General features: G+C 39.9%; 3 protein-coding genes across 4 annotated transcripts; 2 read left to right on the top strand and 1 right to left on the bottom strand.

Annotated features, from left to right (window-relative positions):
• Positions 1-1,903: 1,903 nt before the first annotated feature.
• On the bottom strand, positions 1,904-9,442 carry tmem38a (transmembrane protein 38A). The gene is made up of 6 exons (XM_036521498.1): positions 9,064-9,442; positions 6,380-6,536; positions 5,405-5,589; positions 5,142-5,229; positions 4,693-4,810; positions 1,904-4,445 (listed from the first exon to the last, which is right to left on the bottom strand). Exons 1-6 carry the CDS (start codon positions 9,185-9,187, stop codon positions 4,236-4,238), a joined length of 882 nt encoding a protein of 293 aa, XP_036377391.1. The 5' UTR covers positions 9,188-9,442; the 3' UTR covers positions 1,904-4,235.
• A 2,467-nt stretch (positions 9,443-11,909) lies between these two features.
• On the top strand, positions 11,910-13,578 carry smim7 (small integral membrane protein 7). Its single transcript, XM_036522297.1, has 5 exons — positions 11,910-12,009; positions 12,253-12,294; positions 12,550-12,602; positions 12,700-12,790; positions 12,974-13,578. The coding sequence occupies exons 1-5, from the start codon at positions 11,984-11,986 to the stop codon at positions 12,987-12,989; spliced, it is 228 nt and encodes a 75-aa protein (XP_036378190.1). The 5' UTR covers positions 11,910-11,983; the 3' UTR covers positions 12,990-13,578.
• Positions 13,579-17,203: 3,625 nt separating this feature from the next.
• On the top strand, positions 17,204-26,441 carry LOC118773096 (mediator of RNA polymerase II transcription subunit 26-like). 2 transcript variants are annotated; one of them, XM_036521853.1, is made up of 3 exons: positions 17,204-17,516; positions 24,044-24,118; positions 24,225-26,441. In XM_036521853.1, exons 1-3 carry the CDS (start codon positions 17,445-17,447, stop codon positions 25,917-25,919), a joined length of 1,842 nt encoding a protein of 613 aa, XP_036377746.1. In that variant the 5' UTR covers positions 17,204-17,444; the 3' UTR covers positions 25,920-26,441. The 2 variants fall into 2 exon arrangements, with proteins under 2 accessions (XP_036377746.1, XP_036377745.1); XM_036521852.1 differs by having other exon boundaries at positions 24,041-24,118.
• The last annotated feature ends 1,337 nt before the right edge of the window (positions 26,442-27,778 follow it).

The raw sequence follows: 27,778 nt of genomic DNA, 5'->3' as shown, positions 1-27,778 counted from the left end.
CTGTGACTGACTGACATCACGACTCCTGTTTGTGTGATACACTGACATCATTCTCAAGATTCTCACAGTCTCTGGAATACCTGTCTCACATTCAGAAATGAATCACAGCTGTACATATGAATGTATGCATCTGCATATTAGCAACCAGTAAATGCTGGAACAGTTTTCATGCACAGGATACTATTAGATTAGACTATACACACCAATTTCAACACCTGTAATATATGTATTTATAGCTCACTTAAGCCATACCTAACAAAATACATATAACAATAATAATGATAATAAAAACAGTTTCAGCTGTGTTTCTTTTCATCAGTGATAGTGTTCCAATAAGTGCCCCCCTAATAAATATATTGTGTTCTACCACTTTAAGCACAAGTTCTTTATTCATTATCATTACTTGATAATCAGTTGTCATTTACTAAGCTGGTTTAATCATAATCATAACAGGAATGAATGTTCCCAATATTCTCCTGTGCTTCAATTCATATTCAGTCCTGATCTGATTTAATGAATTACCCATCCTGTTCTATATACCGGTAACTTCAGTATAAAGGCAGATCATTACATAGGCACTCAGGTAAACATTAAGTCTTTATATTATCATCTAAGAGAAACATATTGTCAAGGTGGAAGAGACTGAATTCCACTGAATTCCACATAATTTGTTTCCACTGAAGAAATTGCTGGAACACAGGCAGCAGAAGTCTTCCGCGTTGGTGGATTAGTGTGTAGGCATGTCTTGTTTGCCAGTGATGGAATCCGCAGATGTTGGTAAAATTCCAGTTCCCACACACCCCCGAGATTCTGTCTGCTGCACAGTGTATCACTGTCATGTATTCCAGTATATTTATCCTACCTCTCCTCATTGTCGTGATTTCTCATCTTTGTCTGGAATAAATAACAAGAAAAGTGATGACTGGGTGCCTTGTAACTGTTTCCTATACTACAGCTCTAGTACAGGAAATAAAACAGAGTGATATATTTACAGTCCAGCTCAGGACAGCATGTCTCTTTATACACCTCTTGTTTACAACATGTTTACATGTTGCTAAGAATTGACCAGTGTCTTTGGAGCAGATAAAATAAACTGTGTGATAAAAGAAAATGTTGGGACTGTTTGGTCATGTCTGTGATCTGTTTTACTGCTGTGAAGAAAGGGTTAAAGGTTAAAAGCTTGCGACCTTCTGAAAGGGCCATACTTTATGGTTCATTAGCCTTGCAACAAAGGGGTGTCATAGGGGTTAAGAAAAGCAAACAAGACAATAACCCCTAATTACCTCTGCCCCTTTTTGGCCACTACCACTGTGAATTGAACCTTTTAGGCTAGTGATTATGAAAGGCATTCTTAACTTTATTTTTTATTACAGTCCTTGATTTTTTGTTAGTGTTCAACAAAATTTGGAATAGTCTTAGTGTGAGTCAATATTTCTACCCATTTTTACTAGTTTCTGTGAAAATGACAAATTGGGATGAATTGCCAAATGTTCCATTGCATACAGTACTGTCCAGTACCAGGGTTTAATGTCCCCTGGAATGAATGGAAATGTAGGAAATGAAGAGAATAAGGAAATCTGAATAGTAATTGAGTATCAGTCTGTAGAAATTATTAGAATATTTCATAGTTTTTCAGTGGGAATAACATCACAGAACACACTATCAAAACCTGTAGTGTAGGGCCAAATGTGGCTTTTACACAAAGTATGTGTAAATTATACGCAATTATAAGATTGCATTTAAGGTTGCATTTGTGTATCATGGTGACAAAAATCACATTACAATGATAAACCTTAAGAAAAATAATTTACTGTATATTTCCAAACAAAATGGTTATTCTGAGCATGAGCAAACATCAGACTCAAGATAACAATAATAACACATCTGAACAACCACTCATTGTATTATGTAGCTTCACAGCTGCCTTTTTCAAGTCTATTCTCATTCCTCATATTTTACATTCCAGTACACATGGTCTGATTTCATCCTGACTCAAATAGGAAAACTGAAGATTTTAGACACCCAATGATGATGGTGGATCATCAGCAGGCTTGGATGAAAGAGGGTGAAAATCCTTGTCAGAAGCAAAGAGATATTGCACAATGGAATTAAAGGAACAATTGGTAGTACTCATTTTAGTTTGTTACTTCATCATTAAATAACCGTATAGCAGTTCAAACCATATCATCTCATTTAATAATCAATGATAATAATCATTGGTAGAAAAATCCTCTACAGTCTTGATTCCAAGCATACCCGTAATATTAATTTAGAGTTGGTGAACTGTGAAAACAGCATTTGAAAGAGTTCTGCCATGTTAAAAACAACCAAGAAAGTTACCCACCCACAACGTGACAAGGGCAGCAGCTATGTGAACATTGTTTTACTGCTTTTGTCTTTTTTTGGTATGGTTGAAAAACAAGTACTACCATTGCTTCAGCACTTGTTTAATTTTCACTTCAATTATTGCTTCTTTCCAGTCAAATTTCGTTATATGTAATATGTGCAACAATGTCCATAAGGAGAACTCCAAAAATCAATCAAAAAAATTGCAGATACATGCATTGGTACAACATTAGGTCTGACATTTGCATTGCTGGTTCCCTTACAGTAACCAAATAACATATATATACTCATATATAATGAGATTAAGTTGTAGCATGCAGTGCCTTTACCAAATATGACTCAGTTTAACAGAAAAAGAAGTACATATGTTGACAGACTCATCAGCTTTTTACTCAGCTGTTTTTTTTCTATAGATAAAACCTACTGGTACACTAAACATCATTAACAGGAGGAGAAGGCTTCAAGACTAATAAATATTCACAAAGCAAGGGGCCACTTTATATATTTTGATTTTATACTTCTTTGACATGAAAAAGGCACAAAAGGTTAACTTAATTACTTAAAACAGATAGCAAAATCTTAATCTTTAAATGAAAGAGCACTTTCCCTATTGACACCATTACAATATATCCCTGCTTCTGACCTGGATTTTTAAAAAACATTTCTTCCCACCATGCAAACAAGATTAGGTGTACTTTTTGATAGTGGTTAGCAAAACAATGAAGGTCCATATCAGCTGTGTGTGTACTATGGGGCTTTGAATCAAGTCCATTAATTCAGGATATCGTGGCATAAAACAACACATAATCCATCTGCATTAGCCCAGATTTGATGCTGTCCCTATCTGTACAGCCTGGAATGAATCATGCATTCTGTGGACTAGGCTGCTTCTTTCATCCCAGTAATGTGGCAACCATTTTCTGCCATTACCAGCTGCACCATGTTTTCATTCATTCAAGGCTAATTCTTTGACATAGCCAGTTGAAATATACTAACAGCATATTGCCATATGAATACATGCCAATATACAATTACTAACACCAAAGCATGTATATCTACCGGTGCAACACAACTCTGAGAACTGCTATGTAATACAGATAAACAGAACAAACTATATTTCACACCCACATATTTTGCAATATTTTGTACTGATGCTGTTGTATATACTATGCTGCAACTGCATGACTTTCAGGAAATAAAAATTGCAATGACAAAAGGATTGAAACATTCTGTCAACCTTTCCAGGGAATGGATTTTATTGGCATTTTTGGGGGGCATTTGACTCTTTCATCTTATCTAAAAAGTGGCCACTTACAATTGAATGATTGAAGACTGCGTGGTCTCACATTTCCCTCATATGTTCATTTACAACCTTGGTTTTTCTCGGGCTCCAAACTGGACTCCAGTTAATTATATTAAGTTTGAACTGCTGTGCTGAGTCTAACACAAGACTTCATCGCAATTGGCCGGATTGTTTAAAAACAGTGAAGCTGAGCAAACTAAGTGTAATTTACAGAAACCACCACATGATGTTGAACTCTGCAATCCATATGGAAAATAAATACATAAATAAATAAATAGATATAGATGGGTTATAGTCATTATGTCTGAACAGTGAAATGCTGGTGAGCTATTTACAGTATTTTTATATTGTATAGCAATAATGGAAAAAGCACCATTTGCTCAAACAGTAAGGGCTTCACATAGTAAACACCAAAATGCCCCCTCTCCCCATCAAGGAATGGGAAAGTCCAGTTGCACTTGCAAAATGCAACATGTTCAGTCCGGATCGCTGGATCTAGGAGGGTGAATGGGTGCCATTTGCTGTTGCTGTTGATGTTGTCTGTGGTGGTGGTGAGGCTTGTATATCCATCAGCGTGGCCTGCTGTCTACTCTGCTTTCTTGGCCTTCCTCTTGCGGGTGCCCTCGTTCAGCTCCTCCTTGGTTTTGGCAGGAGAGGCAGGGGCAGCGGCAGGGGCAGAATGATGATGGTCATGGGAGTCCTCAGAGCCGAGGGGGGAGCCAAACAGCAAGTGGCACACCCAAGATTCCACAAGGGCGAAGGGAGAGCCATGAGAGTGGCGGGCGGTCATGACTACCTGCAACACAATAGAACAGTTTCAGCTGGCAGTGATCATAACCCGAAAAGAATGACCAATAGTCATTCAATACTTTCAACCACAGATTTTATGCAATAAGAGTATGGACTGCATATATATGATTGCCACTGAGCATCTGCTAGTTTAGTCACTTGAATCTAGTGCTTTTAGTGATTTATGGCACCAACTGCAGAAGGATGACATAATTCATAGCCGTAATCCCTCTGCATCCAATTCGCAGACATACCTTGGAAGTTGCCATGAACAGAGTAAAGAGGCAAATGAGGGTGCTCTTTGACATGGGGAGCCAGTGTGCTTCTTGGAGGGTGAACAGAATGGCTCCATACAGGCTAGCTTTGGTTGGGCTGTTGGAAGGAGGGGACATGATAATTAGCTGGTGCTCATGTCCCTTTCAAACGAACATGTGGAAACATCAGGTAACATCAGGCAACATCTGAGGCTGACATGAAATTTACATCAGTCATGCTTACATTACTCATTACTTGAAGCACGCATACTTCAAAACATTTAACTCTCAGACTAAAAGACTGATTCTGGCCATTCTCAGAGATTAGACAGCATAGCAGACAGCTTTATGAAGAGTACAGAGAGTGCTGTACTTCAGGCACCAGAATACAGTGGAAAAAAATGCCTGTCTAAAACCAGCACAATGAAAGCACTGGGGAATTCACTCACAATGACATGTTCAGAATCTCGTTGCTCTCGGGTCTCCACACTCCACGCAGCAGTTGCTCGAAATTGGACATCAGAGCCACTCCAGAGCCTGGGAAGATATAAATAGCAAGTGGAAATAATTAGGAGAAAGGTCTACCTCCTGCTCCAGTGAGCACAGAGTCAGCATGCCCTTGTATTTTTACTTTGCAATGGTTTTTACAAGTGACTCAGTAGGAGGACCATGAAGTTTAACTCAGCAGGCTTCAAAGGTTGGAGGCACCCACCTTTGACATAGCCAGTGATGACCATAATGAACCAGCCATGGTGGTAGGCGTGATGGGCATGGTGCACCCCTGCAGCAATTTTCCGAGTGCGGACCACTTCCTTCATAGCCACCAGCACCAGCTTAACAGGCAGGAAGGCCACGCATTTGTAGAACAAGTTGAGAGGGCAGAAAAAGATGAGGTACCTGTTGTTCATTTGACACAAGTGACAGGAAATGAAAAGTTATTTGATATTTTGTTGCTTTAGTATCTTTTAAAATGTAGAATCTGATGTATGGAGACATGTTGGAAAATGGCTTCATTCTGAATAAGAGTAAGCAAACCACTGCTGTTCATTCTCAGGTCACAAGCTGTGCAAAATCAACTTCCTCGTGTTTACTGCAGAATGGAGGTGTGCTCTGTCAATATTTGCATAGGGCACATAATAGTTCTTTACCAGCACTGTGCCACCATGTACTGGTTACCTCTGTATAATCATATCATATCACTTCTAGCGTATACCCTTGGTGTACTGCTTGCTACATTGACTATGCATTCACATTTTTTGAGGATACTGAGACCTAGCCAAAGACACTTTGTCCTTAACTTTGAATAACTTTGAATAAATGTTATATTTTTACTTGAATAACAATTTCAGAAACTGTTGAACTCAAAGTGTTGCGGGACTGAAAGGAACACTTGCTTAATTTTGTTACCCAGTGAGGACAAGGCACATCGTGGTTAGATTGAATCTGGCAGTGGGTCTCACTGTCCTCTATAAATATGAATATATGTACCTTCTTCCAATGTTGTTCACAAATATTATTTAGCTTTAAACAACACTATATTTTATGATGATATGACATGATATCGGTCAGTGAAAAACCAAACCCAACACTGTATTCAAAGGGTTAAGAAGTAACACTTATCAACCTCTGAGAACACTGTAGGTGTGTCGTGATTTAAGGGCAAAGTTCATAAAAAAAAGGATCTCACCAGACTGCGGTGGCCAGGAGGATGTGACTGTTGTTGTGGAAATAGTCAATGGGAGAATCTCCAAGCATGATGTCTGCTAGGATGTAGCTCCCAAAGCAATAGAGCATGGCGCAGAGCCAGGAGGCCACAGGGCTCCGGCGGGACACCTCCACTGACCCTGCAGAACAATAAAGACTCTCATTGTCCACTTCATTCATGACAATTTTCTGTTCTTGCCTGTGGTTTTGTACGTCGTTTTGGATAAAAGCATCTGCTAAATGAATAAATGTAAATAAATAAATGTAAATGTTTTGTCCATCCACATCATTACAATCAAAGCTGACATAGGCTGAAGTAACAATAGCCCCTTTTCTGTGATCAGAACTGGAATTCGAATGAACTAGGGCTCCTAATCTATCAAATTCCCCACTGTTCATCTGGCTTAGTAGAACCAACAGTGAAATTCCAAATCACACTCTTTGCCTCATTCATGCCTCTGAGACAAAAATGGAACAGTGGAACTAAGGGTGTGCATATTGATGCTGTCTGTGTTTTTGAAGAGAGGTTCAGAAAAAAATTGTTTCCAGGCAGTAGCAAGAGAGCTAGCTAGCTAGCTAATAAAACTACGAGATTTTTCACTTACTAGCTTACCTTTGCAAAGATACCATTTAACTGATACCATTTAATGCGTTTAATGTTAATTGGTCATGCTATCTTTACAGTAATCTTCCTTAAAAATTACAGCAAGATTCCATATTCTACACCTTCTTGGTGGATCTAGTGTAATGTCAGGGGTCATAGTTCTCATTTCATAAATACAGTCATGGAAAGAATCTGGTAATGTTGTGGCTTTTGCAGAAGTCTCTGTTTATCCTATACAGCATTGGCTTTCTTTTTGTTGAATTAACTTTAATAAGCGTGTAAACAAAAACCTTATCTGGACAAAGATCCACATACTGAAATTGATGTATTTTATTTCAGTACTTGAAATATCAGTATATCAATGTGAAAGCTGTTTTATAGCTTTATGGGCCTCCATGTGCTGTAGTCTTTTTTCAGAGGCAAATCAGGAGCTGTGAGTCACCCGCCTGGCCTCCTAAGCTGCACAGATCCCTGGGAACAGGTGTGGCCAGAGCGAGGAACGATTAGCCGGCAGTTTGACAGAAAACGGATCCTCTGAAATGTGGGCTATAAATAGTCTGTGGAGACACTGATTCTCCTGCCTTGCAATTGGCAGGCCCAGCTCAGCCTTTGACCCTTAACACCTCGCTGAGCTCATTCAAGAGACGCCCAGTAGAGCACGCGCTGTGGAATCGGGGGCACAACTGTCCACAGGCGACAAAGAACATGCCGCACACCCCCCTCTCAAAATGCACACTATCAAATACATTGTGGAGGGCCTTTGTTGCACCCGATGAGAGTTTTTACTACTATTATGACTACAATACAAATGATTGTATTTCATAAACTATCCACTAGCAAAAAGAGACTACGCTATCTCTTGGTACTTTTGAAAACTTATAAATTATATTAAATAAATTGTAGTCATGTAAGAGTCATCAGCAATGTGATAATGTCATGGAGGCTGCTAACTGTGTCAGATCACAGTCCTATTAATACTAAAATGACAGCTGATATTTCAGGGACAATTCTTCACAATTTCATTCCCTAATGCCACTATGCTCATGATTCAGTGCCATTTATGATGATTCTCTTTGTAAGTTTATTTTGAGATCATGAACAGGTGTTCCTATGCGAAGTTACTGTGATAGTACATGCGGTGTGTGTGTTTTAAGTCAGATAATCACTACATGCGAGTACTACACCCAAAGCTTGCACAGTCCCCGTAATTTGTCGCCATTATTTTTAAGTGTCCATGACAAAGTTACAGGTACTTTCCAATGCAGCAAACAACAAAATCGAGACTGCAAAATCTATGACATTAATTGTACTTGCAACAAAAAGAACAATACCATGGCAACCATGCAAACCCTTGCAATAAGTACAATAAGTGTTGGACGCCAGATTGTTTGAACTACAAGAGTGCGTTTCTGGGCCCTCTGCTCTCTATTTAAGGAAATTCTATTTATTGCTGACTCCGTCGCTAGAGCTTTGGTATGCGCTCTGTGTCTATCAGGTGTCATATAGAACGTTTTGAAAAGTTTTTTTTTTTTTTTTTTACTTTAAGTGCATGAAATGGGATGATTGTTCGAATTAAACTTTGTTCATAAAAACTGCAGCCAATCTACAGGATACTAGGGCTAACTGGTGATTTATTGGTTTATCTTTTTTTCAGTTCGTCCATACTGCTTAGGTCGTAAAAAGTAGGTTGCTGGTCACGGTCATATGTTGAACGGCCCAGACTTCAGAAAAACTCCAACAGAAATGGTGGCTTACTTGCGATCCATTGAAACGTGTTCGAGTCAAGTTGTTCATAAAAACCAACGTTCATCTAACGTTACCTTTTATAGCTATTGCCTATTTTTAGCCTATTTACATAACATCCTTTTCACTGCAGACTTTTCATTAGTTTTGCATTGATTTGCGGATGTCTTGGTACGACCCAGATCAAACATACAACTTTGCCTGACGACAAAGTTAAAATAAAACATAAAATTGACCACAAAATGTATAACCCAGCCAGTGTTCTCACGTACTGCCATACACAACATAGAATGGAAACTGAATTGCGGATTGCTACTGACCTGGTTCATACTTGAGGTAGAGTATGGACACGATGTAATAGGCAAGATCAAAAACTGGAAACATAGCCATTTTTGAAAAATATTGGGCAATTTCGCCCAAATTAAGAACTCCCAGCACGTCCATGTTTTTTCCTCACGCTACCACATATATGAATATTTTGAGTAAATGTCCCCAGTCCAGCGATCCGCTGCGAAGCCCCCTGTCTTCACGAGTAAGAGATCCTCCACTCAAGGCTTCCTATAAATACACCTCATCTGCACAGCCAAATAAATTGTTCTCTGCCAAGTGATCTTGGTTGTCAGCTCCGTTTACCGGACGTCACCAACCGGACACAATTAGCCATGCATTTATGCACATAAGGTGAAAAATATTAAAACATCAGATCGCATTGTCTCTGGCATTTAACGAGAGAAATCAAAAAAGGTTCCCAGTGATATGTCATGTAAAGTTCATCCATATCATGGTACCACAGAATAAGAACAATTCTCGTTCATTTTGGAATTCCATTGTGATCTGCACTGCTCATGCCACCGCAGACGCAGGACTCTCAAAGAAAACAATGCTCTTACGAGACCGCATAAATGTGTTAAGGTGCACCGACTGAGTTACGCTTCACCTTTATCTGTAAACTACTTTCAGTTGCAAATAACTCACGTATTACGCTGGGCTATCGTCTCTTCTTGTATTTGCGTTTTGTAACGATATGAATTATTTCCGACGGATCAAATAAAAAGAGCGCATTGTCTACAGCATTACTTGTTCCACGGCACCTTAAATTAACCTGTAAGTAACCTGCACTGCAGCCTCGGCCGCAACACAAACAGGAATGTTTTCGTGGCATGCAACGTCAATGTATAACTTATGCAAGTTTACACACCTCGTTGGTTCACGCATCAATTTAGAATAAATTATTTAGCTTACAAAAACTGCGATGGATCTTACGTTAATGAACGAACGATGACGACAGCTAGCAAATGTAGCTAATCACAAACGTTTGGCTTGAAAATACTAGAGGTAATTTGCAAAACAAATATCGTGTGTTCCGATCCGCCATTCTGTTTTTTCATTGAGGTCGGTTAAAATTAGGCAGTCTGCTTACATTGGCACTATGTTTTACACTGCCCACCACAGGGACACAAATTGTTAGAAATGACTGACATGCCAGAGGGGCTTTGCGTAAGGTTACATATGGGTCTAGCCCCGGATGAACCAGCATATTCTCATATTTCCAACATGCACATGGTCACGTTCAGTTCCCATACATCAACTTTGATGACTATAAATGAAATTGCATTGGGCTGTGCAACTTGATGTTACCTCAAGGTTAGGGTTTGGGTTAGCCAGGGTTAGGTAAAGATTCGTGCTAATTTAAGAACTAGCTAAAATCCATGAAATATCAAACAACAGTAGCATTCTTTTCCACACTGGCGATTTATCCTGTTGTTTCAATATTTTAAATGAAATAAAAATTCTGGAAGCTATCATTACTATTACGCCTATACGGATAAAATTGTGGGTGTCTGTCTGTATACAAACTTCACAATAATGTCTTGTTAACCACGGTTTTTGAAATTTGTACATTCATTCACGTAAGTCATCAACGACATCTGAAATAAACAAAACGACTTCCATTCTTGCAAAACTCATTTACAGAACAAGATTAACACAGCCTTCCCTGTAAATCATATCTGTTATCATTAAAACAGATAAGGCTTTGGATTTATGTGACTCAAAAAGAATTCTAAAGTATGTGGAGTCCTGAGACAGAGAAAGTTAATTAGGTTTTACAACCTTGTCTCAAATCCATACACAAATTAGGTTTTCACGTTGGTTTTGGATGAAATACACACATACAAAAAACAGTTCAGTCATGGTCCCAGTGAACACAAAGTCTGCATCCCAAATTGCTTACTTGCTCTCAGCACCTCCTCCTAAAATAGCACCAGAAATAGGTGTCACCACTCTGTGGGTGTCCCTGTCCAGACTAAAGAATTTTCACTTGTCCTCCACCTTCACCCAAATGTAAATGCATATTGAATTCATGTTGGTGTGGTATGCCAGGGACTGAATGAACAGAGGAACCCTGTAATGCGCAGGTCGTGGTCATACTAAAGAACACCTTTATTTCCAGAATATGTTGGGGAAATACATCATTTCGTTGCTTTTTGTAATAGAAATCATGTACCGATACTTGGCATCTGATTTCTTTATCCAAATATCTTCCTTCTTCTGCATATAGCTTAATTTGTATTGTTCAGTTTATTATTTTGTTGAGAAAATGCCTGCGTGTAGCACACCATGACATCACTCAGAACCATTCATGGAAATGTACCTGACTTCCAATGGTCACAGTTGGCGAGGACAATAAATGGAATCCGTGAACCTTTGCGAAATGACGTTTAAGAGGATGGCTTAATTGTTAAATCAGTAGCCAGCTGTAGCTTGCCTGCAACACTGAGCAGCTAGCTAACATGCTACACAGATAATTTCGTTAAGTTTAGCTAAAACGGGCATAACAAGGTCTCCTTTTCTTGTCCGAGCAGACTCGTATACCATAATACTGAGCCAATAACCAAGCAGCCGATTCAGAATTCGTCATGACAATGAATGACATCACTGCTTGCTGCGTGTTCGTGATTTTGTGGTTTGAAAGGAGGAAACTTTCGATTCGTAAGGTCGTCTGTGTAATACCAGAATTTTTAGGTAGGCTACCATCTCCAGTTTGGCCAGCCAGTTTTCTCAAACGAGGCTCAGCAAGTTCGGTTGAATGCACAGAGCTCACGCCTTCTTAAATTCTATTGGTTATAATATTTCCGGGGCTCTCAAATCGCCACAGCTATTCGTTAAATTTATACATCAATCATTGCAGCTACCTAAACTAGTTGCTTTCTGACAATTTAGTTTGTTGAGGTGGACAAAATGATCGGCGATATTTTGATATTCGGGTAAATTAAAATTGTTAAATAATTGCATTAAATCTTTTCATACCGTTTTAAGGTAGAAACGTTGAAACTAGAGTAAACGATCTATCTGAAAATACAAAACAACCTATTGGCAGTGTTTATGTTGTATGCAGTACACGTAGCAAGCTAATGTTAGCTTAATAGCTAGATCTAGTTTGTTTACGTTTGAGTTTATATTTTTTCTACACGCGAACGTGATTACTTATTGTGTTGTTTGCCTTTTAGGACCTTGCTTATGAATGCTGGGGCAGTGCTGAATTTTAAGTTGTAAGTATGAGATCATGGCCTTGGTATGTAGGTCTAGCAAGATAGCTAGTTAGCCGTCTAATCGCAGTAGACTAGTTTATTGTCTTGATCATTTTTTTTTTTTACCACGTACATGACTCCTTGCTTACAACAGTAATGTCAGGCAGAATCGCAGTTCAGTTAGCCGAGGACCTAGTTACCTAGATACCTAAGCAAGGAATGATACTGAGGATGGCCTAACAGGTTTTGAACGTAGCCATTTGTGTCATTAAACAGAAAAAAAAGGGATTCTCAAGGATTTGGAGATGAACCTCACGGACCCACTACAGGTATTAGCATATGAAACTGAGTATTTCTTTGAATTTAACAAGGAAAACCTGATTCCACAAACCAGAAGTCAGTTGTCACTTTTGGTATGTTTTTTAGGAGACAACATTAGAGAATTTCTTCTGAGTTTGCGTTACTTCCGGATCTTTATTGCCTTGTGGAATATCTTCATGATGTTTTGCATGATTTTGTAAGTATTGGTTTTTAATCATTGAAGTGTTATGTGACAGTTATACTGCATCTTGCAGTATGATTTAGAAATGATAATGTATTCAGAAGTTCTGGCCAAAGGGGAAAAAAAGTTAAATAATTATGGGAATGTTGATAGACAGGGTACTATTTGAACTGTGACTGATTTTGTGCATTTCCACAGGTTATTTGGATCATAGGAATTCACCAAAGTGAAAGGAGGATGTGTGCAGAGCTCCTCAAAAGACCCACCACCATAAACAGGTCTAAATGGGACATTTCTGAGTATGAGCAACTGTAAGCCTGAAGAAAGTTGCACCTCTGTTGGGTTTCATGGATCACTTTCCCTGTAAAACATTTTAGGTGTTACGGGCACATTTACTCTTTTTTCATTGTTTTGTTTGTGCCAACTTTCTTCCATTGTCCAGTTACCAACTTGTCTCCTTTAGCTAATGGTCAGAATGCAAAAGCTTAATGGACCAAATGCCAAAGTTGGCACATCAAAATTATCTGTTTTGACATGGAGGTCATCAAAGTGACCAAGTGAGTTTGAACTGAATCACAACCCAAGCATGTTCATCATGTCCACTTGAGCAAGGTCATGAAACTGAAGCTGGTGCAGTCACACAGTATGCTGATGTGTTTACGGTCATAGTAGATATTGTGTATTTTACTATATTTGGGGATGCACATATTAACTTGACTGGGTTCTGTGTTATGACATATATAGAATCTCAGTTATTTGGAACCAGACCTTACGATATCTACATAACTAATATATTTGTACCACTTCCCATTTATTTCTATTAAACTTTTGTTATTATGTCCTTGGTTATCAGAGTAATTTTATTTTAATTGCATGTTAAAATAATTGACTTGAAGTTTATTGTTTAGAATTAAGTGGAATGTGTGGTAAAGTCTGTCCCTAAATTGATTTGAAAGGGAAAAGCATCAAACTCTTTTGGTGCAATTCCTTTTAATTGCCCTCTGAGGGTATTTGAAGGGCTCTCAGGAGTATGGGCACCACAGATCAAGAAACACTGCCTGCAGGTGTTTTATTGTATGCAGTACTGAGTTGTTAGAAGTGAGTGTAAAGAAACAAAACTTATGCCAAAATTTCAGCTAAAATAAGGCTAATAATAGTGAGTTGTCAGCAGACACCAATGATTTGTGTAGGTTATTTTAAAAAGACTCTGAGGTGACATTGCACTTGTCTGAAAATAATCCACCTAACTGGAGAGCTGTTATTTTTGAACATTTGAATCATATTGGTATTGCATAATGCACTCACATTTCACAATGTTGTTATAGCTGAATAAAACCATAAGAAAATTGTAAGACAATTTATTGATTGCCACAAAGCAGCTCTCACAGAAGTTTTGCAATTTTTTGTTTGAGAAGGTAGCAGGTTCATCAGAAGAAATCTATCCACTTTCACTCTTTGCACATTCAGATGAGATATAATTGGTGGGTTGCATAACTAGCTAGCTGTGTGTACTATGATGACTCTGGACTATAAAACACATTGTTAAATCATTAACTGTCCAGCTAGTGAAAATGCAACGGACAACAAGGTGGTAGTTATTTCTTGAGGCAATACATTAAAGAATGTATGTGTTTCTAGCCTTTTAAGCTAAGAAGGTCCTTTACTTAGGTAATCCTTGTAAATACTGTGCAAAATAAAAAGGTTGGTTGCCAATAACATACATGTCAACATACAGGATTACACATTGTTGAATTTGCAGTCTGAGTATGTTGAATATGCCAAGATTGTCTTTGACTGGTAAAAAGATGCTGCACTGTATATACTCTGTAGAAAATTCTGCCCATGCCATTGCCATTAGGTCAACTAAGGTTCAGTCAGACTAAAAAGAGTGGCAGAGCATCTACAGATGCTCAAACAGCCAGATACTTCACTGTACTCCAGCGGGAGTTACCTATTAAAATAAGGAGGCACTGACACTGTTCATTGATGGATTTTATGCCACATTACAGATGCAAAATGAGCTTAGGTGCACGTAGCTAAAGCACAAAAAAAATCACTTCCAAACAACTAGACCTTGGCCATTAACAAATAACTATATCTTACTGCAGATATGACGTGCTGTTGCATTCTAGATCAGGCCCTCTATATTCAAACTGACCTTTTCCCACATCTACAGGATCTTGATCATTTCAATGATAAGGTTGGCATCTTGTGCATGTTAGTTTTAATGCTTTTTCCCCTTTTGGACTGACTTTGAAATCATCGGTTGTGTGCATCTCACCACAGCATCCTCTGCACTCATTTAGGAGTGCTGAATGTGACAGATGCAATGCTGTGATACACTTGCATAAAGCCAGTGCCTGTTTTTCATACAACACAAACTACAGTGCAATACAGATGGGAAAATGGCAAATATAAAATCATATAATGTCCTTAAACCAACTTTCAGGTGCCCGAAGAGTCACTAAAGGGTACTCATGAGTGATGCAAATGTGGGCCCTTGGCTGGAATAACTAATGCAAAACCCAGCAGAACAGAGACTATAATGCTCTGCTACCATGGACTCCCAGTCACTGTCGGCAGATGCAGCCGAAGCTATAACTTGCAAGGTCTTAAGCTGTAGGGTTCAGTCTATGCTTGGAACATCTACCTTAACCTGCTGATCCACTCAGAAGCCTTGATCCCTGCCATTATTAATACATTTCCAGAGTGAAAGTTTAAGATTTTTTTAAATCTTTTCTGTGGTGTATATCTTATGGAAATTTGTACATTTTGTCAAAATATATTCTCATTGAGTAGTTGTTCATATATTCAAACAAGATTCACTGTCCCTCTCAAGTAGTCAGCAGGTTAGCTGGCTATAGACCAGCTAGCATGCAATTCTTATTTATTGCTAGTTATTCAAAAATGATAAAATCAATATTGCTAAGTTTAATGTAGCTAAGTATATTCCATGTAAGTGCTGGGGTAATCTACCCAGTTAAACTTTGAAAGATAAAGAGGAGTGACAGAGACAGAATTTGCATCATGAAAACTAACCAGCTTGTTAACAATTTCTACATGCCTTCCTCTTTTTTGGTTGCCAGCTACTTATGGCACCAGCAGCTAGTTTTTTTCATGATAACCTAGGATCCATGTTAGTGTACACTAGACCTACAGTTGGTCACAGTGTTCTATCCAGGTGAATGTTATCTAGATGACCAGTTGTGTGATGTTCAGGCGCTTAAATATGCATAACTGTCATAGCATGTATTTGGGCCTGTGTCCACCACTGCATACTGTTGAAACTGGAGGGTATGGTCTGGTATGGACACGAATGTTTGTAAACTTTAAAATGGGTCAATAGTCAAGTAATTGGTGATAGCTTGTTTTAGTGCTTCTGATACTTCGGAAACATTCAGTCAAATCCAGCATTTTGAGTGGATTCAGGTGACACTGCTGTGGCTTTTGGCTGTTTGCAATAATGTCAATTATCACACATGCATCAAATTTGGCACTGAGTCCCCCAGTAAAACATTTCAGGTATAAGGGCACTTAATTTCATCAAATTAATCTGATCATTTGGTCCTCCGGAATTTATTCCTCAATGAAAATCTGTTCGCAGTCTGTTTCTATTAAGTAGTAGAACCTCTAGCAACTTCCATTCATGTTTAAGCCTCAATTAGGTGACTTATGGGATGCAAGATAGTCGGGACAAATTGTCATTTACCTGTCAGTTGTGGGTGATGTATTGCATCTACCTATGTTATCTCAAAGGCTTGAATAGTCTGCAGAAGAACATGATTATCTTTCAGACAACAGGATAGTTTTTGTTTTAGCTAGTTCATTGTTATGTTCCATATTTTTTGTAACATACAAAGATAGTTTACCACAAATTCCAAGACTTCTTCAATTTCTTTGTAATTCTATTTGAATACAGTTTTGCATAATGTTATACATAATATACAGTACATCTTATAATACAATAATATTATATTAGACTTATATAAGTCATGAGTAACATTACCCTACTCGTCCCTCTCATCTGCAGTTGGCTCAGGGATACCCTGCTACTTTTAAGGATTTTCAAAGTCGCATGTTGGTAAGATACGCCGTCATCTCTTCACTTCCCCCAACTGGCCTGGAGTGGAGTATCTCACTCAAATATCCCTGCCTCGAGCCCGAGTGATGAACGTCTCTTTGGCAGGTGTCTACGTGCGCACGTCATAACGTGTTCATGCGTTGAGTAAACGTTTTAACAAAGATTCACTATAACATCAAGCTAGAGACATTTTGACGATGCAAAAACCGGAACTTTTTAAATCCGGAAATTCCTGTCAAATGGAATACATCCCGGAACTTCTTAGCCATGCCAGGAACAAACGTCTAGTGCATAGTCTCTCTGGTTAAGCTTCTCTGTTGTTTCTTTAGTCTTGTGCATTTCAGGGAGTCGAGCAGAAAGCTAGGTGGACGCCGGAGAGATAGTGAGACACAAACGTCAAGCTCACTCCCCCGGGATATAGCTATATATAACAGCACTCATATATATGGTGCAAAGAAGCACTACAGAAAATATGGGGTTTCACCTCCTAGCACATCTCCCGAAAGGCCTGTGAGTGTCTGCAAGTCACCCACCCGTCTCTTCGGAGGATTCCTCTCCCCCCGCCATCCGAACCGCACCAGCCAGGCAATGACAGCGGCCTCGGCAACCCCGCAGCAGATGAGAGACCGACTGCTGCAGGCCATCGATGGCCAAAGCAATGTGAGTAACATTCCTCTTGCGAAATATAGCCCCCCGCTTTCCTCGATTCTCCGCTTATCTTGCTTGCTAGCTAGCTCAAGAGTCAGCATGATAGCTAACTAGCCAGCTAGCCAACGGACAATTTCCATGGCTAACGTTACACGACACAAGCATATGTACAGCAGAGAACCCTCAGCTGCTCTTCTGTCTATGGATCTGACATTTCTTCGTAAGGTTTGGTTGATCGCCCGACAGCAGTGTTGGTCAAAACACAGCATCGCTTCTGTTGCTAACTAGCTATATAGTTGGCTAAAATGTTGGCCAGTTTGATCGTTCTTTCTGTGTAGCGTAACGTTATGTCCTCCTGTTCTCGGCAAGCAAAGCCCCGCTAGCTAGCTAGCTATGTAGCCGGAAAGTCTATGGGGCGAGACGGTGAAGTCCGCACAACATAGAACTGGCGTTAGCCAGTTAGCAAGCTTTGACCCATGTGGAGCTGGTTGAAACTGCATTAGCTATTTGGTAACTCCATTTCATTTAAATGGGCTTAGCTGTCTTCATGTTTAATTGTGCTGTGCTTATTGTATTAATTGGCTTCAGACAGTTTAGATGGTGCAAACAAAGTTTCACTTGCATGTCGTTAACTAGCAAACTTAAAGTGGCTAATGTTAACGTTACAGCTAGCCAACTAGCTGGCTAGCTAGGCTACTTGACAAATGTCGACAACGAGTTTAAGAACCAATTATCAAAACCTAACAGAAATAATATGAATATTGAATAGAATGTTAAATAAGTTGTCTTGGTAGCAGTGATTGAAACTAAGCTCAACTCCAAGCAGCAATGACTGGGTGATCACAGCCTTTCTGGAAAAGACATCCAGCACTCACTGAAGTTGTAAAGCATGTGTGGCTGTTGTGTAGCAACTTCCGCCCGGCTTTACTCCATAGGAAAGGTCGGGGTCTCATTATGGCGAGGCCAAGAAATGGGTGACTGATCGAGGTGTGCTTTAAACTCGAAGTTTTATACTTAATCTAAACGTTCAGTTGCCAGTACTATGGAAATTTTAAAACTGGACTATGCTTCATAACGGTAGTAATTTTAAACGGACTATATTGTGTTACTGGCTAGCTTGCTGGCTAACAAGGGTATTGCTAGCTCGCTCGAATACAGTTAGACTAACTGTTACGTCTAACGCGAGTAGGTGGTTGTGCAGGTTGCCAGCTAGATAAATAACTTATGATTTTACTCCCTGCCGAACTGATAACGGCCACAGACCATGTGTGATTTTTTTCTATTTGGCCATGAAGTCAACTTTTGAGAAGCTAGCTCCCAGGCTAGCTAGCCAGTTAGCTGTCTCGCATTAAAAATGTCTTGTCTCTAAGCTCACTTTTTTTTTCCACAGTTGAAGCTTGCAAGCTATCATAACAGTGTTGTGTAACTAGCCAAGTGGTAGCGGCCTACTGTACCTGTTGAGTAAATAAAAGTCATTGAAGTTAGGCGACAACCACGGTAAAAGGTAGCAAGTGTTAGCTAGCGGACATGTGAAGTGTTTACAAGATGGACATGCCTGAATGAATTGGCTCGCTACCCACGGAAGGTTCAAAGAATTCAACTCGTACGTGCCTGGTAGTAAATCTTATCAGACATCGACAAAATGACAAAGCTGGGAGAAATGGCTACGTTTATGTCGGCATTGTGCTGAAGCTGCTTTAGTCACTGTAGAACACATGGCTAACGTTAAATACTTGCCAACTATTGAAGATGTACGGCGGAGTAAAAGGAGAGCCTTGGTGGAAAGTCGCAAGCAAACTTGGCTGTCTGTTTTATGAGAACAAAAGAGCGAGTTATAAATACATACAGTATACACATCTCGTTCAATATTAGATGCAGCTGTACTAAACACAACAGTGTTGTTCTTTGTGTTGATTCAGTTGAATATGTATATTGTTTTTGTTTTAGCGCTTGGTGACCAAACTCTAGCACTGAATTTAAGCACCAGGGCTCCAAATCGTTTAAGTACTTGCTGGAAAGTGTGTCTCGTGAAAGTTTGATGGCATTTTTAGGTGTATATAGTTGTTGGCTAGACCCACTACTAAAGTAAGTAATGAACGAGATTGCCAATGGATTGCTTCTGCTTCAACCAACCTCCTCCTTAGCCTGAAGGAAATAGCCTCAGAATGGGCACCGTTAGCTGTAGAGGAGGCTGAACTTGATCAGCTCAACTCCTGTAGCGATTCCGCTAAATACCGAGGTCATGACGGTAAGCACTATATATTGTAACGAACAGTAGGCCTACATATAGATTGTAACGAAGATTCTTGTAAAACGGGAATACTTTAGAAAATCGTAAATTACACACTTCTATTAACCAACAGGCGAAAACGGAAACAACTGAAAAATGCAGCATATAAAGAGAGACATTTGCAATTCGGTGATGGCAGTGCTTTTTGGTGTATATTATGAACATTATAAAGACGATCCATTATCCTTGTTTTCCAATTACCCGCATGTATAGAAAGCAAAAATAAACAAGTGAAGTTTTTTGGGCCCACACCTTTATAGGCTAGGTATGTATAGATAAGATGTAACTAATTTAGGCAAGTGAAACATGGTTTAAGCATTGAAAAGAACACATAAAGTAGCCTTTCTACTGCTCTTTACTGCTCACCACTGGATGTCTAACTTTATTTCATTATAGGTCAACTATAGTCACTTTCAGCAGTGTAAAGTAATACAACTTGTGTGTCAGTTCAGCCTTTCAATGGCTGTCATTTATGGGTGGCTGAATGTTCCTGATCCTTTTTAGGTTACAGATGTATGATGGTTGTGTATAATTGCTGCTTAATTATATAGTAGCTGGACTATTTATCTGATGACACTGCAGGACCCGTTTTATGTCGATTGAACTGTTAAATCCATTCTGTAGATACATGTGTCCCTTTGCCATCTTTAAGGTCTTGATGCACTCGACATTTTCATCCCATCAAAATTCGCCCCAAGTCTGTTCAAAAGTAATCAAAAGTTGTCTGTCCAGAATATTGTTTCTGTGTGAACTTTTTGAAACTGTAACCGTAATATTTTCCAGGATATGTTGTCTTTAAAGCTTAGTTTGGGGCAATTCGTCCATCTATGTTGATATTGCACAATACCTCTTTTATGTATGTAGTAAATATTTGATTAGTTTTGAATATTGTAGGGGTTACCAGGGCTTTGGGTTACCAGAGCTTTATCAGTGTAGCTGACAGACATCAATCAGTTCAATGCATTTCATTTGCTAAGCAGACACTCTTATCAGGAGGGATAGCACCCAGAGGAACAGCATGAAACAATTCCTGTGTACTTCTGCACATCTGCTCCAGGTTCACTAGCATCCATCAGGGTTTTCACAGAAACCCTTATTCATCATGAATAAGGTCTTGTCTCCTTTGGTGGTGAGTCCACCTCAGGTGTTGCTGACACCACCTTGGGGCCTATCAGTGAACAATGGCAAGCACTGGGCCATGTGCAGTTCCCTGTCTCACAAATGGTGAGTGTGTTGGATCCTTGCAGTTGAACTTTTGATGTGTGAGTTGTTGCAGCTTGGCATTCATGTGATCATGATGCACCATTGACAGACTCATTGCCTGTACCAACCTGTTAGGTCAGAAATTACTGGCTTTCAGCACCACAGATAACACAGTACACAATGACATAGTCCAGCAGTCCTCATTCTGATTGTACCAACATGTTGTTCTCTAATTTAGGCATTGGTTTATTTCTGTATTTTTCTTTCTTAGTTTTTACCCGACTTGACATGAATTTTGAATCACTCGTGCCAAATCGTTTAAGCAGCTAGGTATTTCATTTTTCTTGCAGCATTCATTAAGAAAACAATGAGTTTGTTTTCAGTCTCAGTACATGGCTAGCATCTCTCTTGTACCACCTTCCAGCAGTGCTACAGCCTGGCTCATACATGCTGTGTGCCCATACCCTGGATTCTGTGGCATGAACCCCAGTGCAGACTTATGAATAGAGGTGATCGTAGGGATCCCAGTTTAACAGGCACTTTGCAAAGTATGATGGGTGTCCTCAGCTAACTGAAAATTTCAAAGACAATGACACAAAGTTTATTCATTTGGAAGCATGCATGGTTACTTAGTGAGTGACAGTGTTGACTGTAGGAGCCGACTACTTTTGGCCTTTCACTGGTTGTTGCCCTGTCCATTCTCCATATAATCGCTAGCAATATCAGGAGAACAACAAATACATTCTACCAATAAATTATTCAGCTGCAGCAAAACTTAAGTAATGACGACTGTCTTTTCCAAGATTTTGAAGTTGCAGAGAGATTGTAGCTAAGACTGAATGTTAAAGTAGATACTGTCCATCTATGACTAGAATGTTCACTGCAGAGAGTCAAGATGTGTGGGTCTGGGTCTTTCTGTGCACGTGTTCCCTCGTGTTAGGTATGAAAAGTAATGTTGAAACTCATGTGAAGGACACCTGCTGTTCTGGCCTGTGGCAGCTCAGTCAAATGTGACTGTTCTTGGAAAGCTCAGATTCATTTTCAGGTTGGTTGTGAGAAATCTTTGTTTCCTGCTGCACCTGTTGTATTAGGCCAATTTTTTAAAATAAATTGACTGGCACATTTGGTTGTTCCTGGTGTTAGAGCACATTTGCAAGCTTGAGTCATATACTTATAAGAAATTTCTGATTCTCTCTGATTCTGATGGATCCTGAGCATTCTGCAGTTAGGAAATGAAGGCATGGGAAGTTTTATTGTAGTAAGTCCCTATGTTTACCAACCACCTGCTCGTGCCAATAAAACTTTGGTCATAACTATGTATCTACAGGCTTGAAAAATGACAGTGTTTGGTATGGTGGATTTGATTAGTGGTGTTAAATCACTGAGTTCCTGAAATATAGAAATGACTGAGGTGGAATAAAGCCAGCTCAAAGTTTTTCCACACACATGTATAGAACTACTGTTCGTTTGAGTAAATATGAAATGCTTTGGCAGTTATTATTGCTATTACTCTCGGTTCACCCGTGAAACTGTGAGGCCTCACCACACCTTGTTTCAGTGAGTAAGATCGGCAGTATCATACAGCTGCACATGTGAAAGCTCATGCAAACTTACCTCGATTCTTCACAGCACCCTTCCCCTGATCCCTATTAAATGGGGAATCTAGCTATGTACAAGTTTTAAGCGTGCTGAGCCAGACTATACATTTGTTATATGTGTAATTATACTTTTAATTGAGCAAGACTTGGGTTTATCATTATTGACAATTGTTGTTTCTCTTTGTCATAAGAAACATAAGTACCTTTTTATTCTGAAAACGAAGCTGATGGGCATGTCCATATAGCAGAATGTTCTGGCAATGAGGCATGACTCAGATAGTGGGAGGTGTGTGTGTGGGGGTGGTTTTATGGTTTGGGCTTTTGGATCTATGAGTTCTGGAGTCCTTGCTAAAACAGAGGGTCTTCTGAATTCCAACACAAACCAGGAAAGTTTGCCCAAAACCGGGTTCTGTCCGCCAAGAAGCTCAAACATGGATAAAAATGGGCATTCCAGCATGACAACAAATGTTCATCCAAGTCTACAATGATATTGCCAACTGAGCACAAAATAAAAATTCTCAGCTGATCATTTCAATCACCAGACATCAATCCAATCGAGGATTCATGTTCCAAACTAATGAACGAAGTTCACAAATGAAAACCAAACGATCTGGAGAACCCAGAGCAATAAAACTCTATAGGAAGCATCTTGTAAGTACAAGCCATGCCGGAGACTAATTTATAAAATGTGAACTGCAGGGATATGAATAAATGTCATTGTTACGTTTTCTGGAATAAAATGTACTATACTGGAACAATATGACTTTGTTCTGTATAAAATTAAGATTAAAGTGTATTTTTAAATTTTAAAGCAGCAAAATATCTAATGGGCACACTTTATTTTATAGCATGTTTGGTTGCCATTTAGTCAGACATATGAATAACTCTGTTTGTGTTTCTGTATATATGTGTGTATTACAGGGGGATAAACCTTTCATTAGTTAACTCAGAAGTGTGATCTGCAAAGTGAAATATTTTATTCACAATTTTTGCTCTTTGAAAGTGAGATATGAGTGGCAACCAGCAAGAGCCCACACTGTATTCAGGCAGTGGGTTACTGTATAAATAACACCAAAGGGGATATCTGAGTCATTTGGCTGCTGAAGAATAGTCTTATTGAATGAATAGGCCATGCTCAGTCCACATAGGCCACTCCTGACAGCTGACAAGCATCTGCCCAAGACACAATTGAAAATGATTCTCATGGCTCCGAGTACATATCTGCAAGTGCACTCTATGATGGAATATAGGCTGCATCCGTTAACCTTCATCAGGTTAAAGGGCTTTGACTTTAAATTCTTCTGCTGAACTCATGGTTGCTCACGTAAAGATGTTTTTGTAGTTATATTCAGGCTGAATTATTGTCTGTTTGAGGTCTTGCCTGTGAAAACTATTGAGCTTTTTATTAAGCTTTACTTTTATATATCTTTTTGTTTACCTTTCAGCAGATCCACAACATGGTGGCTGTACTGGAAGTGATTTCCCATCTGGAGAAATATCCTATCACCAAAGAAGCACTTGAGGTAAAATAAAAAAGAAAAAGAAAAGTCAGTTCAGGAAATGAAAGTCTGTAAGGACTGTGTGTATTTATTTTCATTTTGCATTTGTACATTTTATCTTGTCCTTTAGGAAACTAGGCTGGGGAAGTTGATTAATGATGTGAGGAAGAAGACGAATGATGAAGATCTTGCAAAGCGTGCCAAGAAGCTGCTGCGTAACTGGCAGAAACTGATTGAGCCCGGCCAGACCGAGGGGCTGCCGAAGGGCGGGCCTGGAACACCGGGCTCAGCCAATGGTGGTGCTCATCCCTGTCGGACAGACACTTCTCCTCCAGCTGTCAGTCCAATCGGAAAACCAGTCTCGGAGTTGAAAAGCAAGAACGACGTCTACAACTCCTACTCTGCCAAGTCTGAGAAGTCGGGCAGCCGAAAACGCAAGGGAGGTCAGAGAGACGGTCTGCACTCAAAAAAATCCATACATGAGCCTATACACAACTCCAGTCCTCCATCTACAAATGGTGTCGGGGACAGCCCTGAACCCCTTCCTAGCCCCCTGGATACAAACATGCACCCACCCTCAGGCAGGGGCCATGCAGAGCACCTAGACAATGACAAACACAGTAAAATCCCTGTCAATGCAGTCAAGCCTCACCCGAGCTCACCAGGACTTGTCAAACTACCTAGCACTTCCTCCTTGCTCAAAACTGCAGTGTTGCAGCAGCACGCTAAAATGGATGAAGGAGCTGGAGGGGGAGTGCAGTCCCAGCCCCGAAGCCCTCGCTGCTCGTCTTTTAGTCCAAAAAGTATGAAGCAAGAAACAATGGCCAAGCGGCCAGCCACTTATGCACCAAAAGGGACTCTGTCGAGCCCATCTCAGAGCTCCAGGTTTCTGGACAGCTCTACTCCAGTGCCCTCTCCCTTGCCTTCACCTCAGCCTTTAATACCCTCTGTCCAAGTGTCACACGGTGAGGGACCTCAGTCCCTGGAGCCCAAGTCTTCTCTGTCCTGGCATGGACTGCCAGAAGAGAACCTGCACCTTCAGCATAGCACCGGGACACCGGAGCCTCTACAGGACTCCTCACGTACCCCCAAACCTGCCTCACACAATGTGTGCACAGCGCCGCTTGGGCAGGGCTTCTCTGAGGCGGCCAAGACGGAGAGTGACAGTGTAAACCCCTGCTTCGAGGGGAAGAGGAGGAAGAGATACAGGCCCAGAGACTACACGGTAAACCTGGTGGGACAGCCCACAGAGGAGAGCACAAAACCAGTACGGTTAAAAGACCGCCGACTGACATTCGACCCCGTGACAGGGCAGATAAAACCCCTCACACACAAAGAATCTTACCAGGGGGAGGAGCCACTTGGGTCACCCCCACCTAAAAGCCAACGGACAGACCTGCTTCAGCAGAACCCCAGTGCACCACTCCCCAGCCCCTTCCAACAGACAAACTGGAAAGAGCTATATAGGAATGAAATCATCCAGTCATACCTTAATATTCAAAGCAATGTGCTCACATCGTCAGGGGCTCAGACACCTGGTGCACACTTTTTCATGACGGAGTATTTGAAACGTGAGGAACATTATATCAAAGAGTCCAGAAAGACACACGTTTTAGTAGCAGAGAGTTCCGATACGGACTTGCCAGGGGTAAGCCGGGAGGTGACATCGGAGGACCTCCACAGAATACACAAAGAGCACTGGCCAGGGGTGAATGGTTGTTATGACACCAAGGACAACTGGTACGACTGGACACAGTGCATATCCTTAGACCCACATGGGGATGAGAGCAAGCTGAACATCCTGCCATACGTCTGCCTAGACTGAGAACCCCAGCTCTTTTTCTTCAGAAAGGAGGAAAACATTTCAAGTGCGTACACTGTGAATGGTGGGAAGGCAGAACTGCTAACCCCTTCCGCCTCCCTCCTGAGAGAGAATAAGTGAATGGGGGGGGTATGGAAAAGTGGCAGTCGTACCTGCAGTAAGCAAGGTGTCCAACAATGTGTTTGGCAGGTACAACAAGCTCTATGTGGCATAAAAATGAATAAAGTATCCTTATGTATGCATCTATTTATTTGACATTTTTTCTTTATTTTGGAAGTTTATAAAACAAGATGTGAAAAAAAACTGTGGAGCTGTTCTGTTTGCATCACATTCTTTGTTTGACCTATTCTGCAGTTTAAAAAAGGTTTATTCATCTGTTGCACATTTTCTTTGCCCCCACATAAATGGGTTGGTTCATGTCATACCTACCAACATTCCATACTTCTGTCACTTTTCACTATCGCCTGTATTTCCTAACACACAGGGAAACTATCTGCAAAAATGATACATTTTCTTAAAATGTTTTTAATAAAACATTTTCATTTTTGTCAGATGTTTTTTTTCCTTTGATAGATCAGTCTCCTCATTTAACCCCCCCCCCCCCCCCCCCCCCCCCCCCAAGAAGGTAATAAAAATTACCATAAAAATGGCAAATCAGAAGGTGCTGCTACATTGCAACTTGTACTGTGAGGAAAAGAGGAAAAATAAATGTATGCTGGAACTCTACTTGTTACCATTCCTTTAGATATTGTTTGCCTTATGGAGAACTTCGATAACACTTTTCTGTTTTTGGCAAAAACAAAGAGCCTTAGTGAATGTACAGAAATCAGATTTCTGTGTTCAGTTGGATGCAGAAGGGAGCAACTTTGCTATTTTGTCCTTTTAAGTGGACACATTGATATAAATGTGTAAATAAAAATTGCACAAAATCTGAGCATGTCTGTGCATTTCAATACAAACTTATTACACACCACACTGTATGTAGAGTAAAACAAAAAGACCGAAGACCCATCTTCAATACTGAGATGACATATCCAGGTGAGTAGTGAAGGAAATTTTAACAGTAGTGCAGGGGGATAACACTGAGCCAGGTTTTACTAACTTTTATCCATGCTTGTAAAGATGACTGTCAGATGTGTAAGCACTCTTCTGGCCTTGAAGGACTGTCTCACGAACAGTGATTATTTTAAAGCATTCCCATGTTAGTGTTATGGGATGCCAATCAGCATTTTAGAGAATAATTGGAAATTTAGACAATGTAAATGTATAGTTGTACAGACAGTTTTTTTTTTTGAGCTGTATGAATGTGCACACTTTTTGATATTATGTCCACTCTCAATTCAGCAAAATATGGTTCTCATTGTTCAGCATACTGCTATTCACTAACACTACACTTGCTCAGAGCTGGTGCATTAGTGACCTAAACTCTCAAAGAAATGTCAGGGTTTGTGTCTCTCGTTGCTGCCCTCTACTGTCCATCATGTGCCATTTCTCAGGAGAGAGCACTTCCTGAGGGAGTTGATGTTTTCTCTGGAGCTGTATATCCCTCTTGTAATTATATGCTTAGAAGTGACATTAATTCTACAAGAAATAATTAATGCAATAACAGCTTCTTAATTTGTCTTGTTTTTCCCCCCACTTGTTTAATTACCATTCATATCCCCTCAAAGAAAACTACAGTACCATTGTTTCTATATATGACATTTCACTCATGTAGAAATATATTTTACCCAGTACAGCAGTTTGATTGTAACACCATCTCAGGTGAAGTGGTCATCAACCAAAATCTTTTCATTATATGTTATCCACAAAAAATAATCAAATGTCGCGTCAAGTTCAGTTTCCGTAAGATGGTTGTAACT

The sequence above is a fragment of the Megalops cyprinoides genome, chromosome 2 (assembly GCF_013368585.1).
Source record: "Megalops cyprinoides isolate fMegCyp1 chromosome 2, fMegCyp1.pri, whole genome shotgun sequence".
Taxonomy (NCBI): domain Eukaryota; kingdom Metazoa; phylum Chordata; class Actinopteri; order Elopiformes; family Megalopidae; genus Megalops; species Megalops cyprinoides.
Note: the sequence above shows the minus strand (reverse complement) of the source record. Positions and strands in the feature narration are given on the sequence as shown.

What these genes read in the sequence shown, in the direction of transcription:
- smim7 (XM_036522297.1), top strand. Translation starts at nt 11,984, where the DNA reads ATGATCGGCGATATTTTGATATTCGG. An exon ending in GGCGATATTTTGATATTCGG is followed by an intron (nt 12,010 to 12,252) that starts GTAAATTAAAAT and finishes TTTGCCTTTTAG; the next exon opens with GACCTTGCTTATGAATGCTG. An exon ending in ACCTCACGGACCCACTACAG is followed by an intron (nt 12,603 to 12,699) that starts GTATTAGCATAT and finishes TATGTTTTTTAG; the next exon opens with GAGACAACATTAGAGAATTT.
- LOC118773096 (XM_036521852.1), top strand. Translation starts at nt 17,445, where the DNA reads ATGACAGCGGCCTCGGCAACCCCGCAGCAGATGAGAGACCGACTGCTG. An exon ending in CCATCGATGGCCAAAGCAAT is followed by an intron (nt 17,517 to 24,040) that starts GTGAGTAACATT and finishes TTTACCTTTCAG; the next exon opens with CAGATCCACAACATGGTGGC. An exon ending in TCACCAAAGAAGCACTTGAG is followed by an intron (nt 24,119 to 24,224) that starts GTAAAATAAAAA and finishes CTTGTCCTTTAG; the next exon opens with GAAACTAGGCTGGGGAAGTT.
- tmem38a (XM_036521498.1), bottom strand. Translation starts at nt 9,187, where the DNA reads ATGGACGTGCTGGGAGTTCTTAATTTGGGCGAAATTGCCCAATATTTT. An exon ending in CATCACTGGCTATGTCAAAG is followed by an intron (nt 5,230 to 5,404) that starts GTGGGTGCCTCC and finishes ATATCTTCCCAG; the next exon opens with GCTCTGGAGTGGCTCTGATG. An exon ending in TGTTCATGGCAACTTCCAAG is followed by an intron (nt 4,446 to 4,692) that starts GTATGTCTGCGA and finishes ATTGTGTTGCAG; the next exon opens with GTAGTCATGACCGCCCGCCA.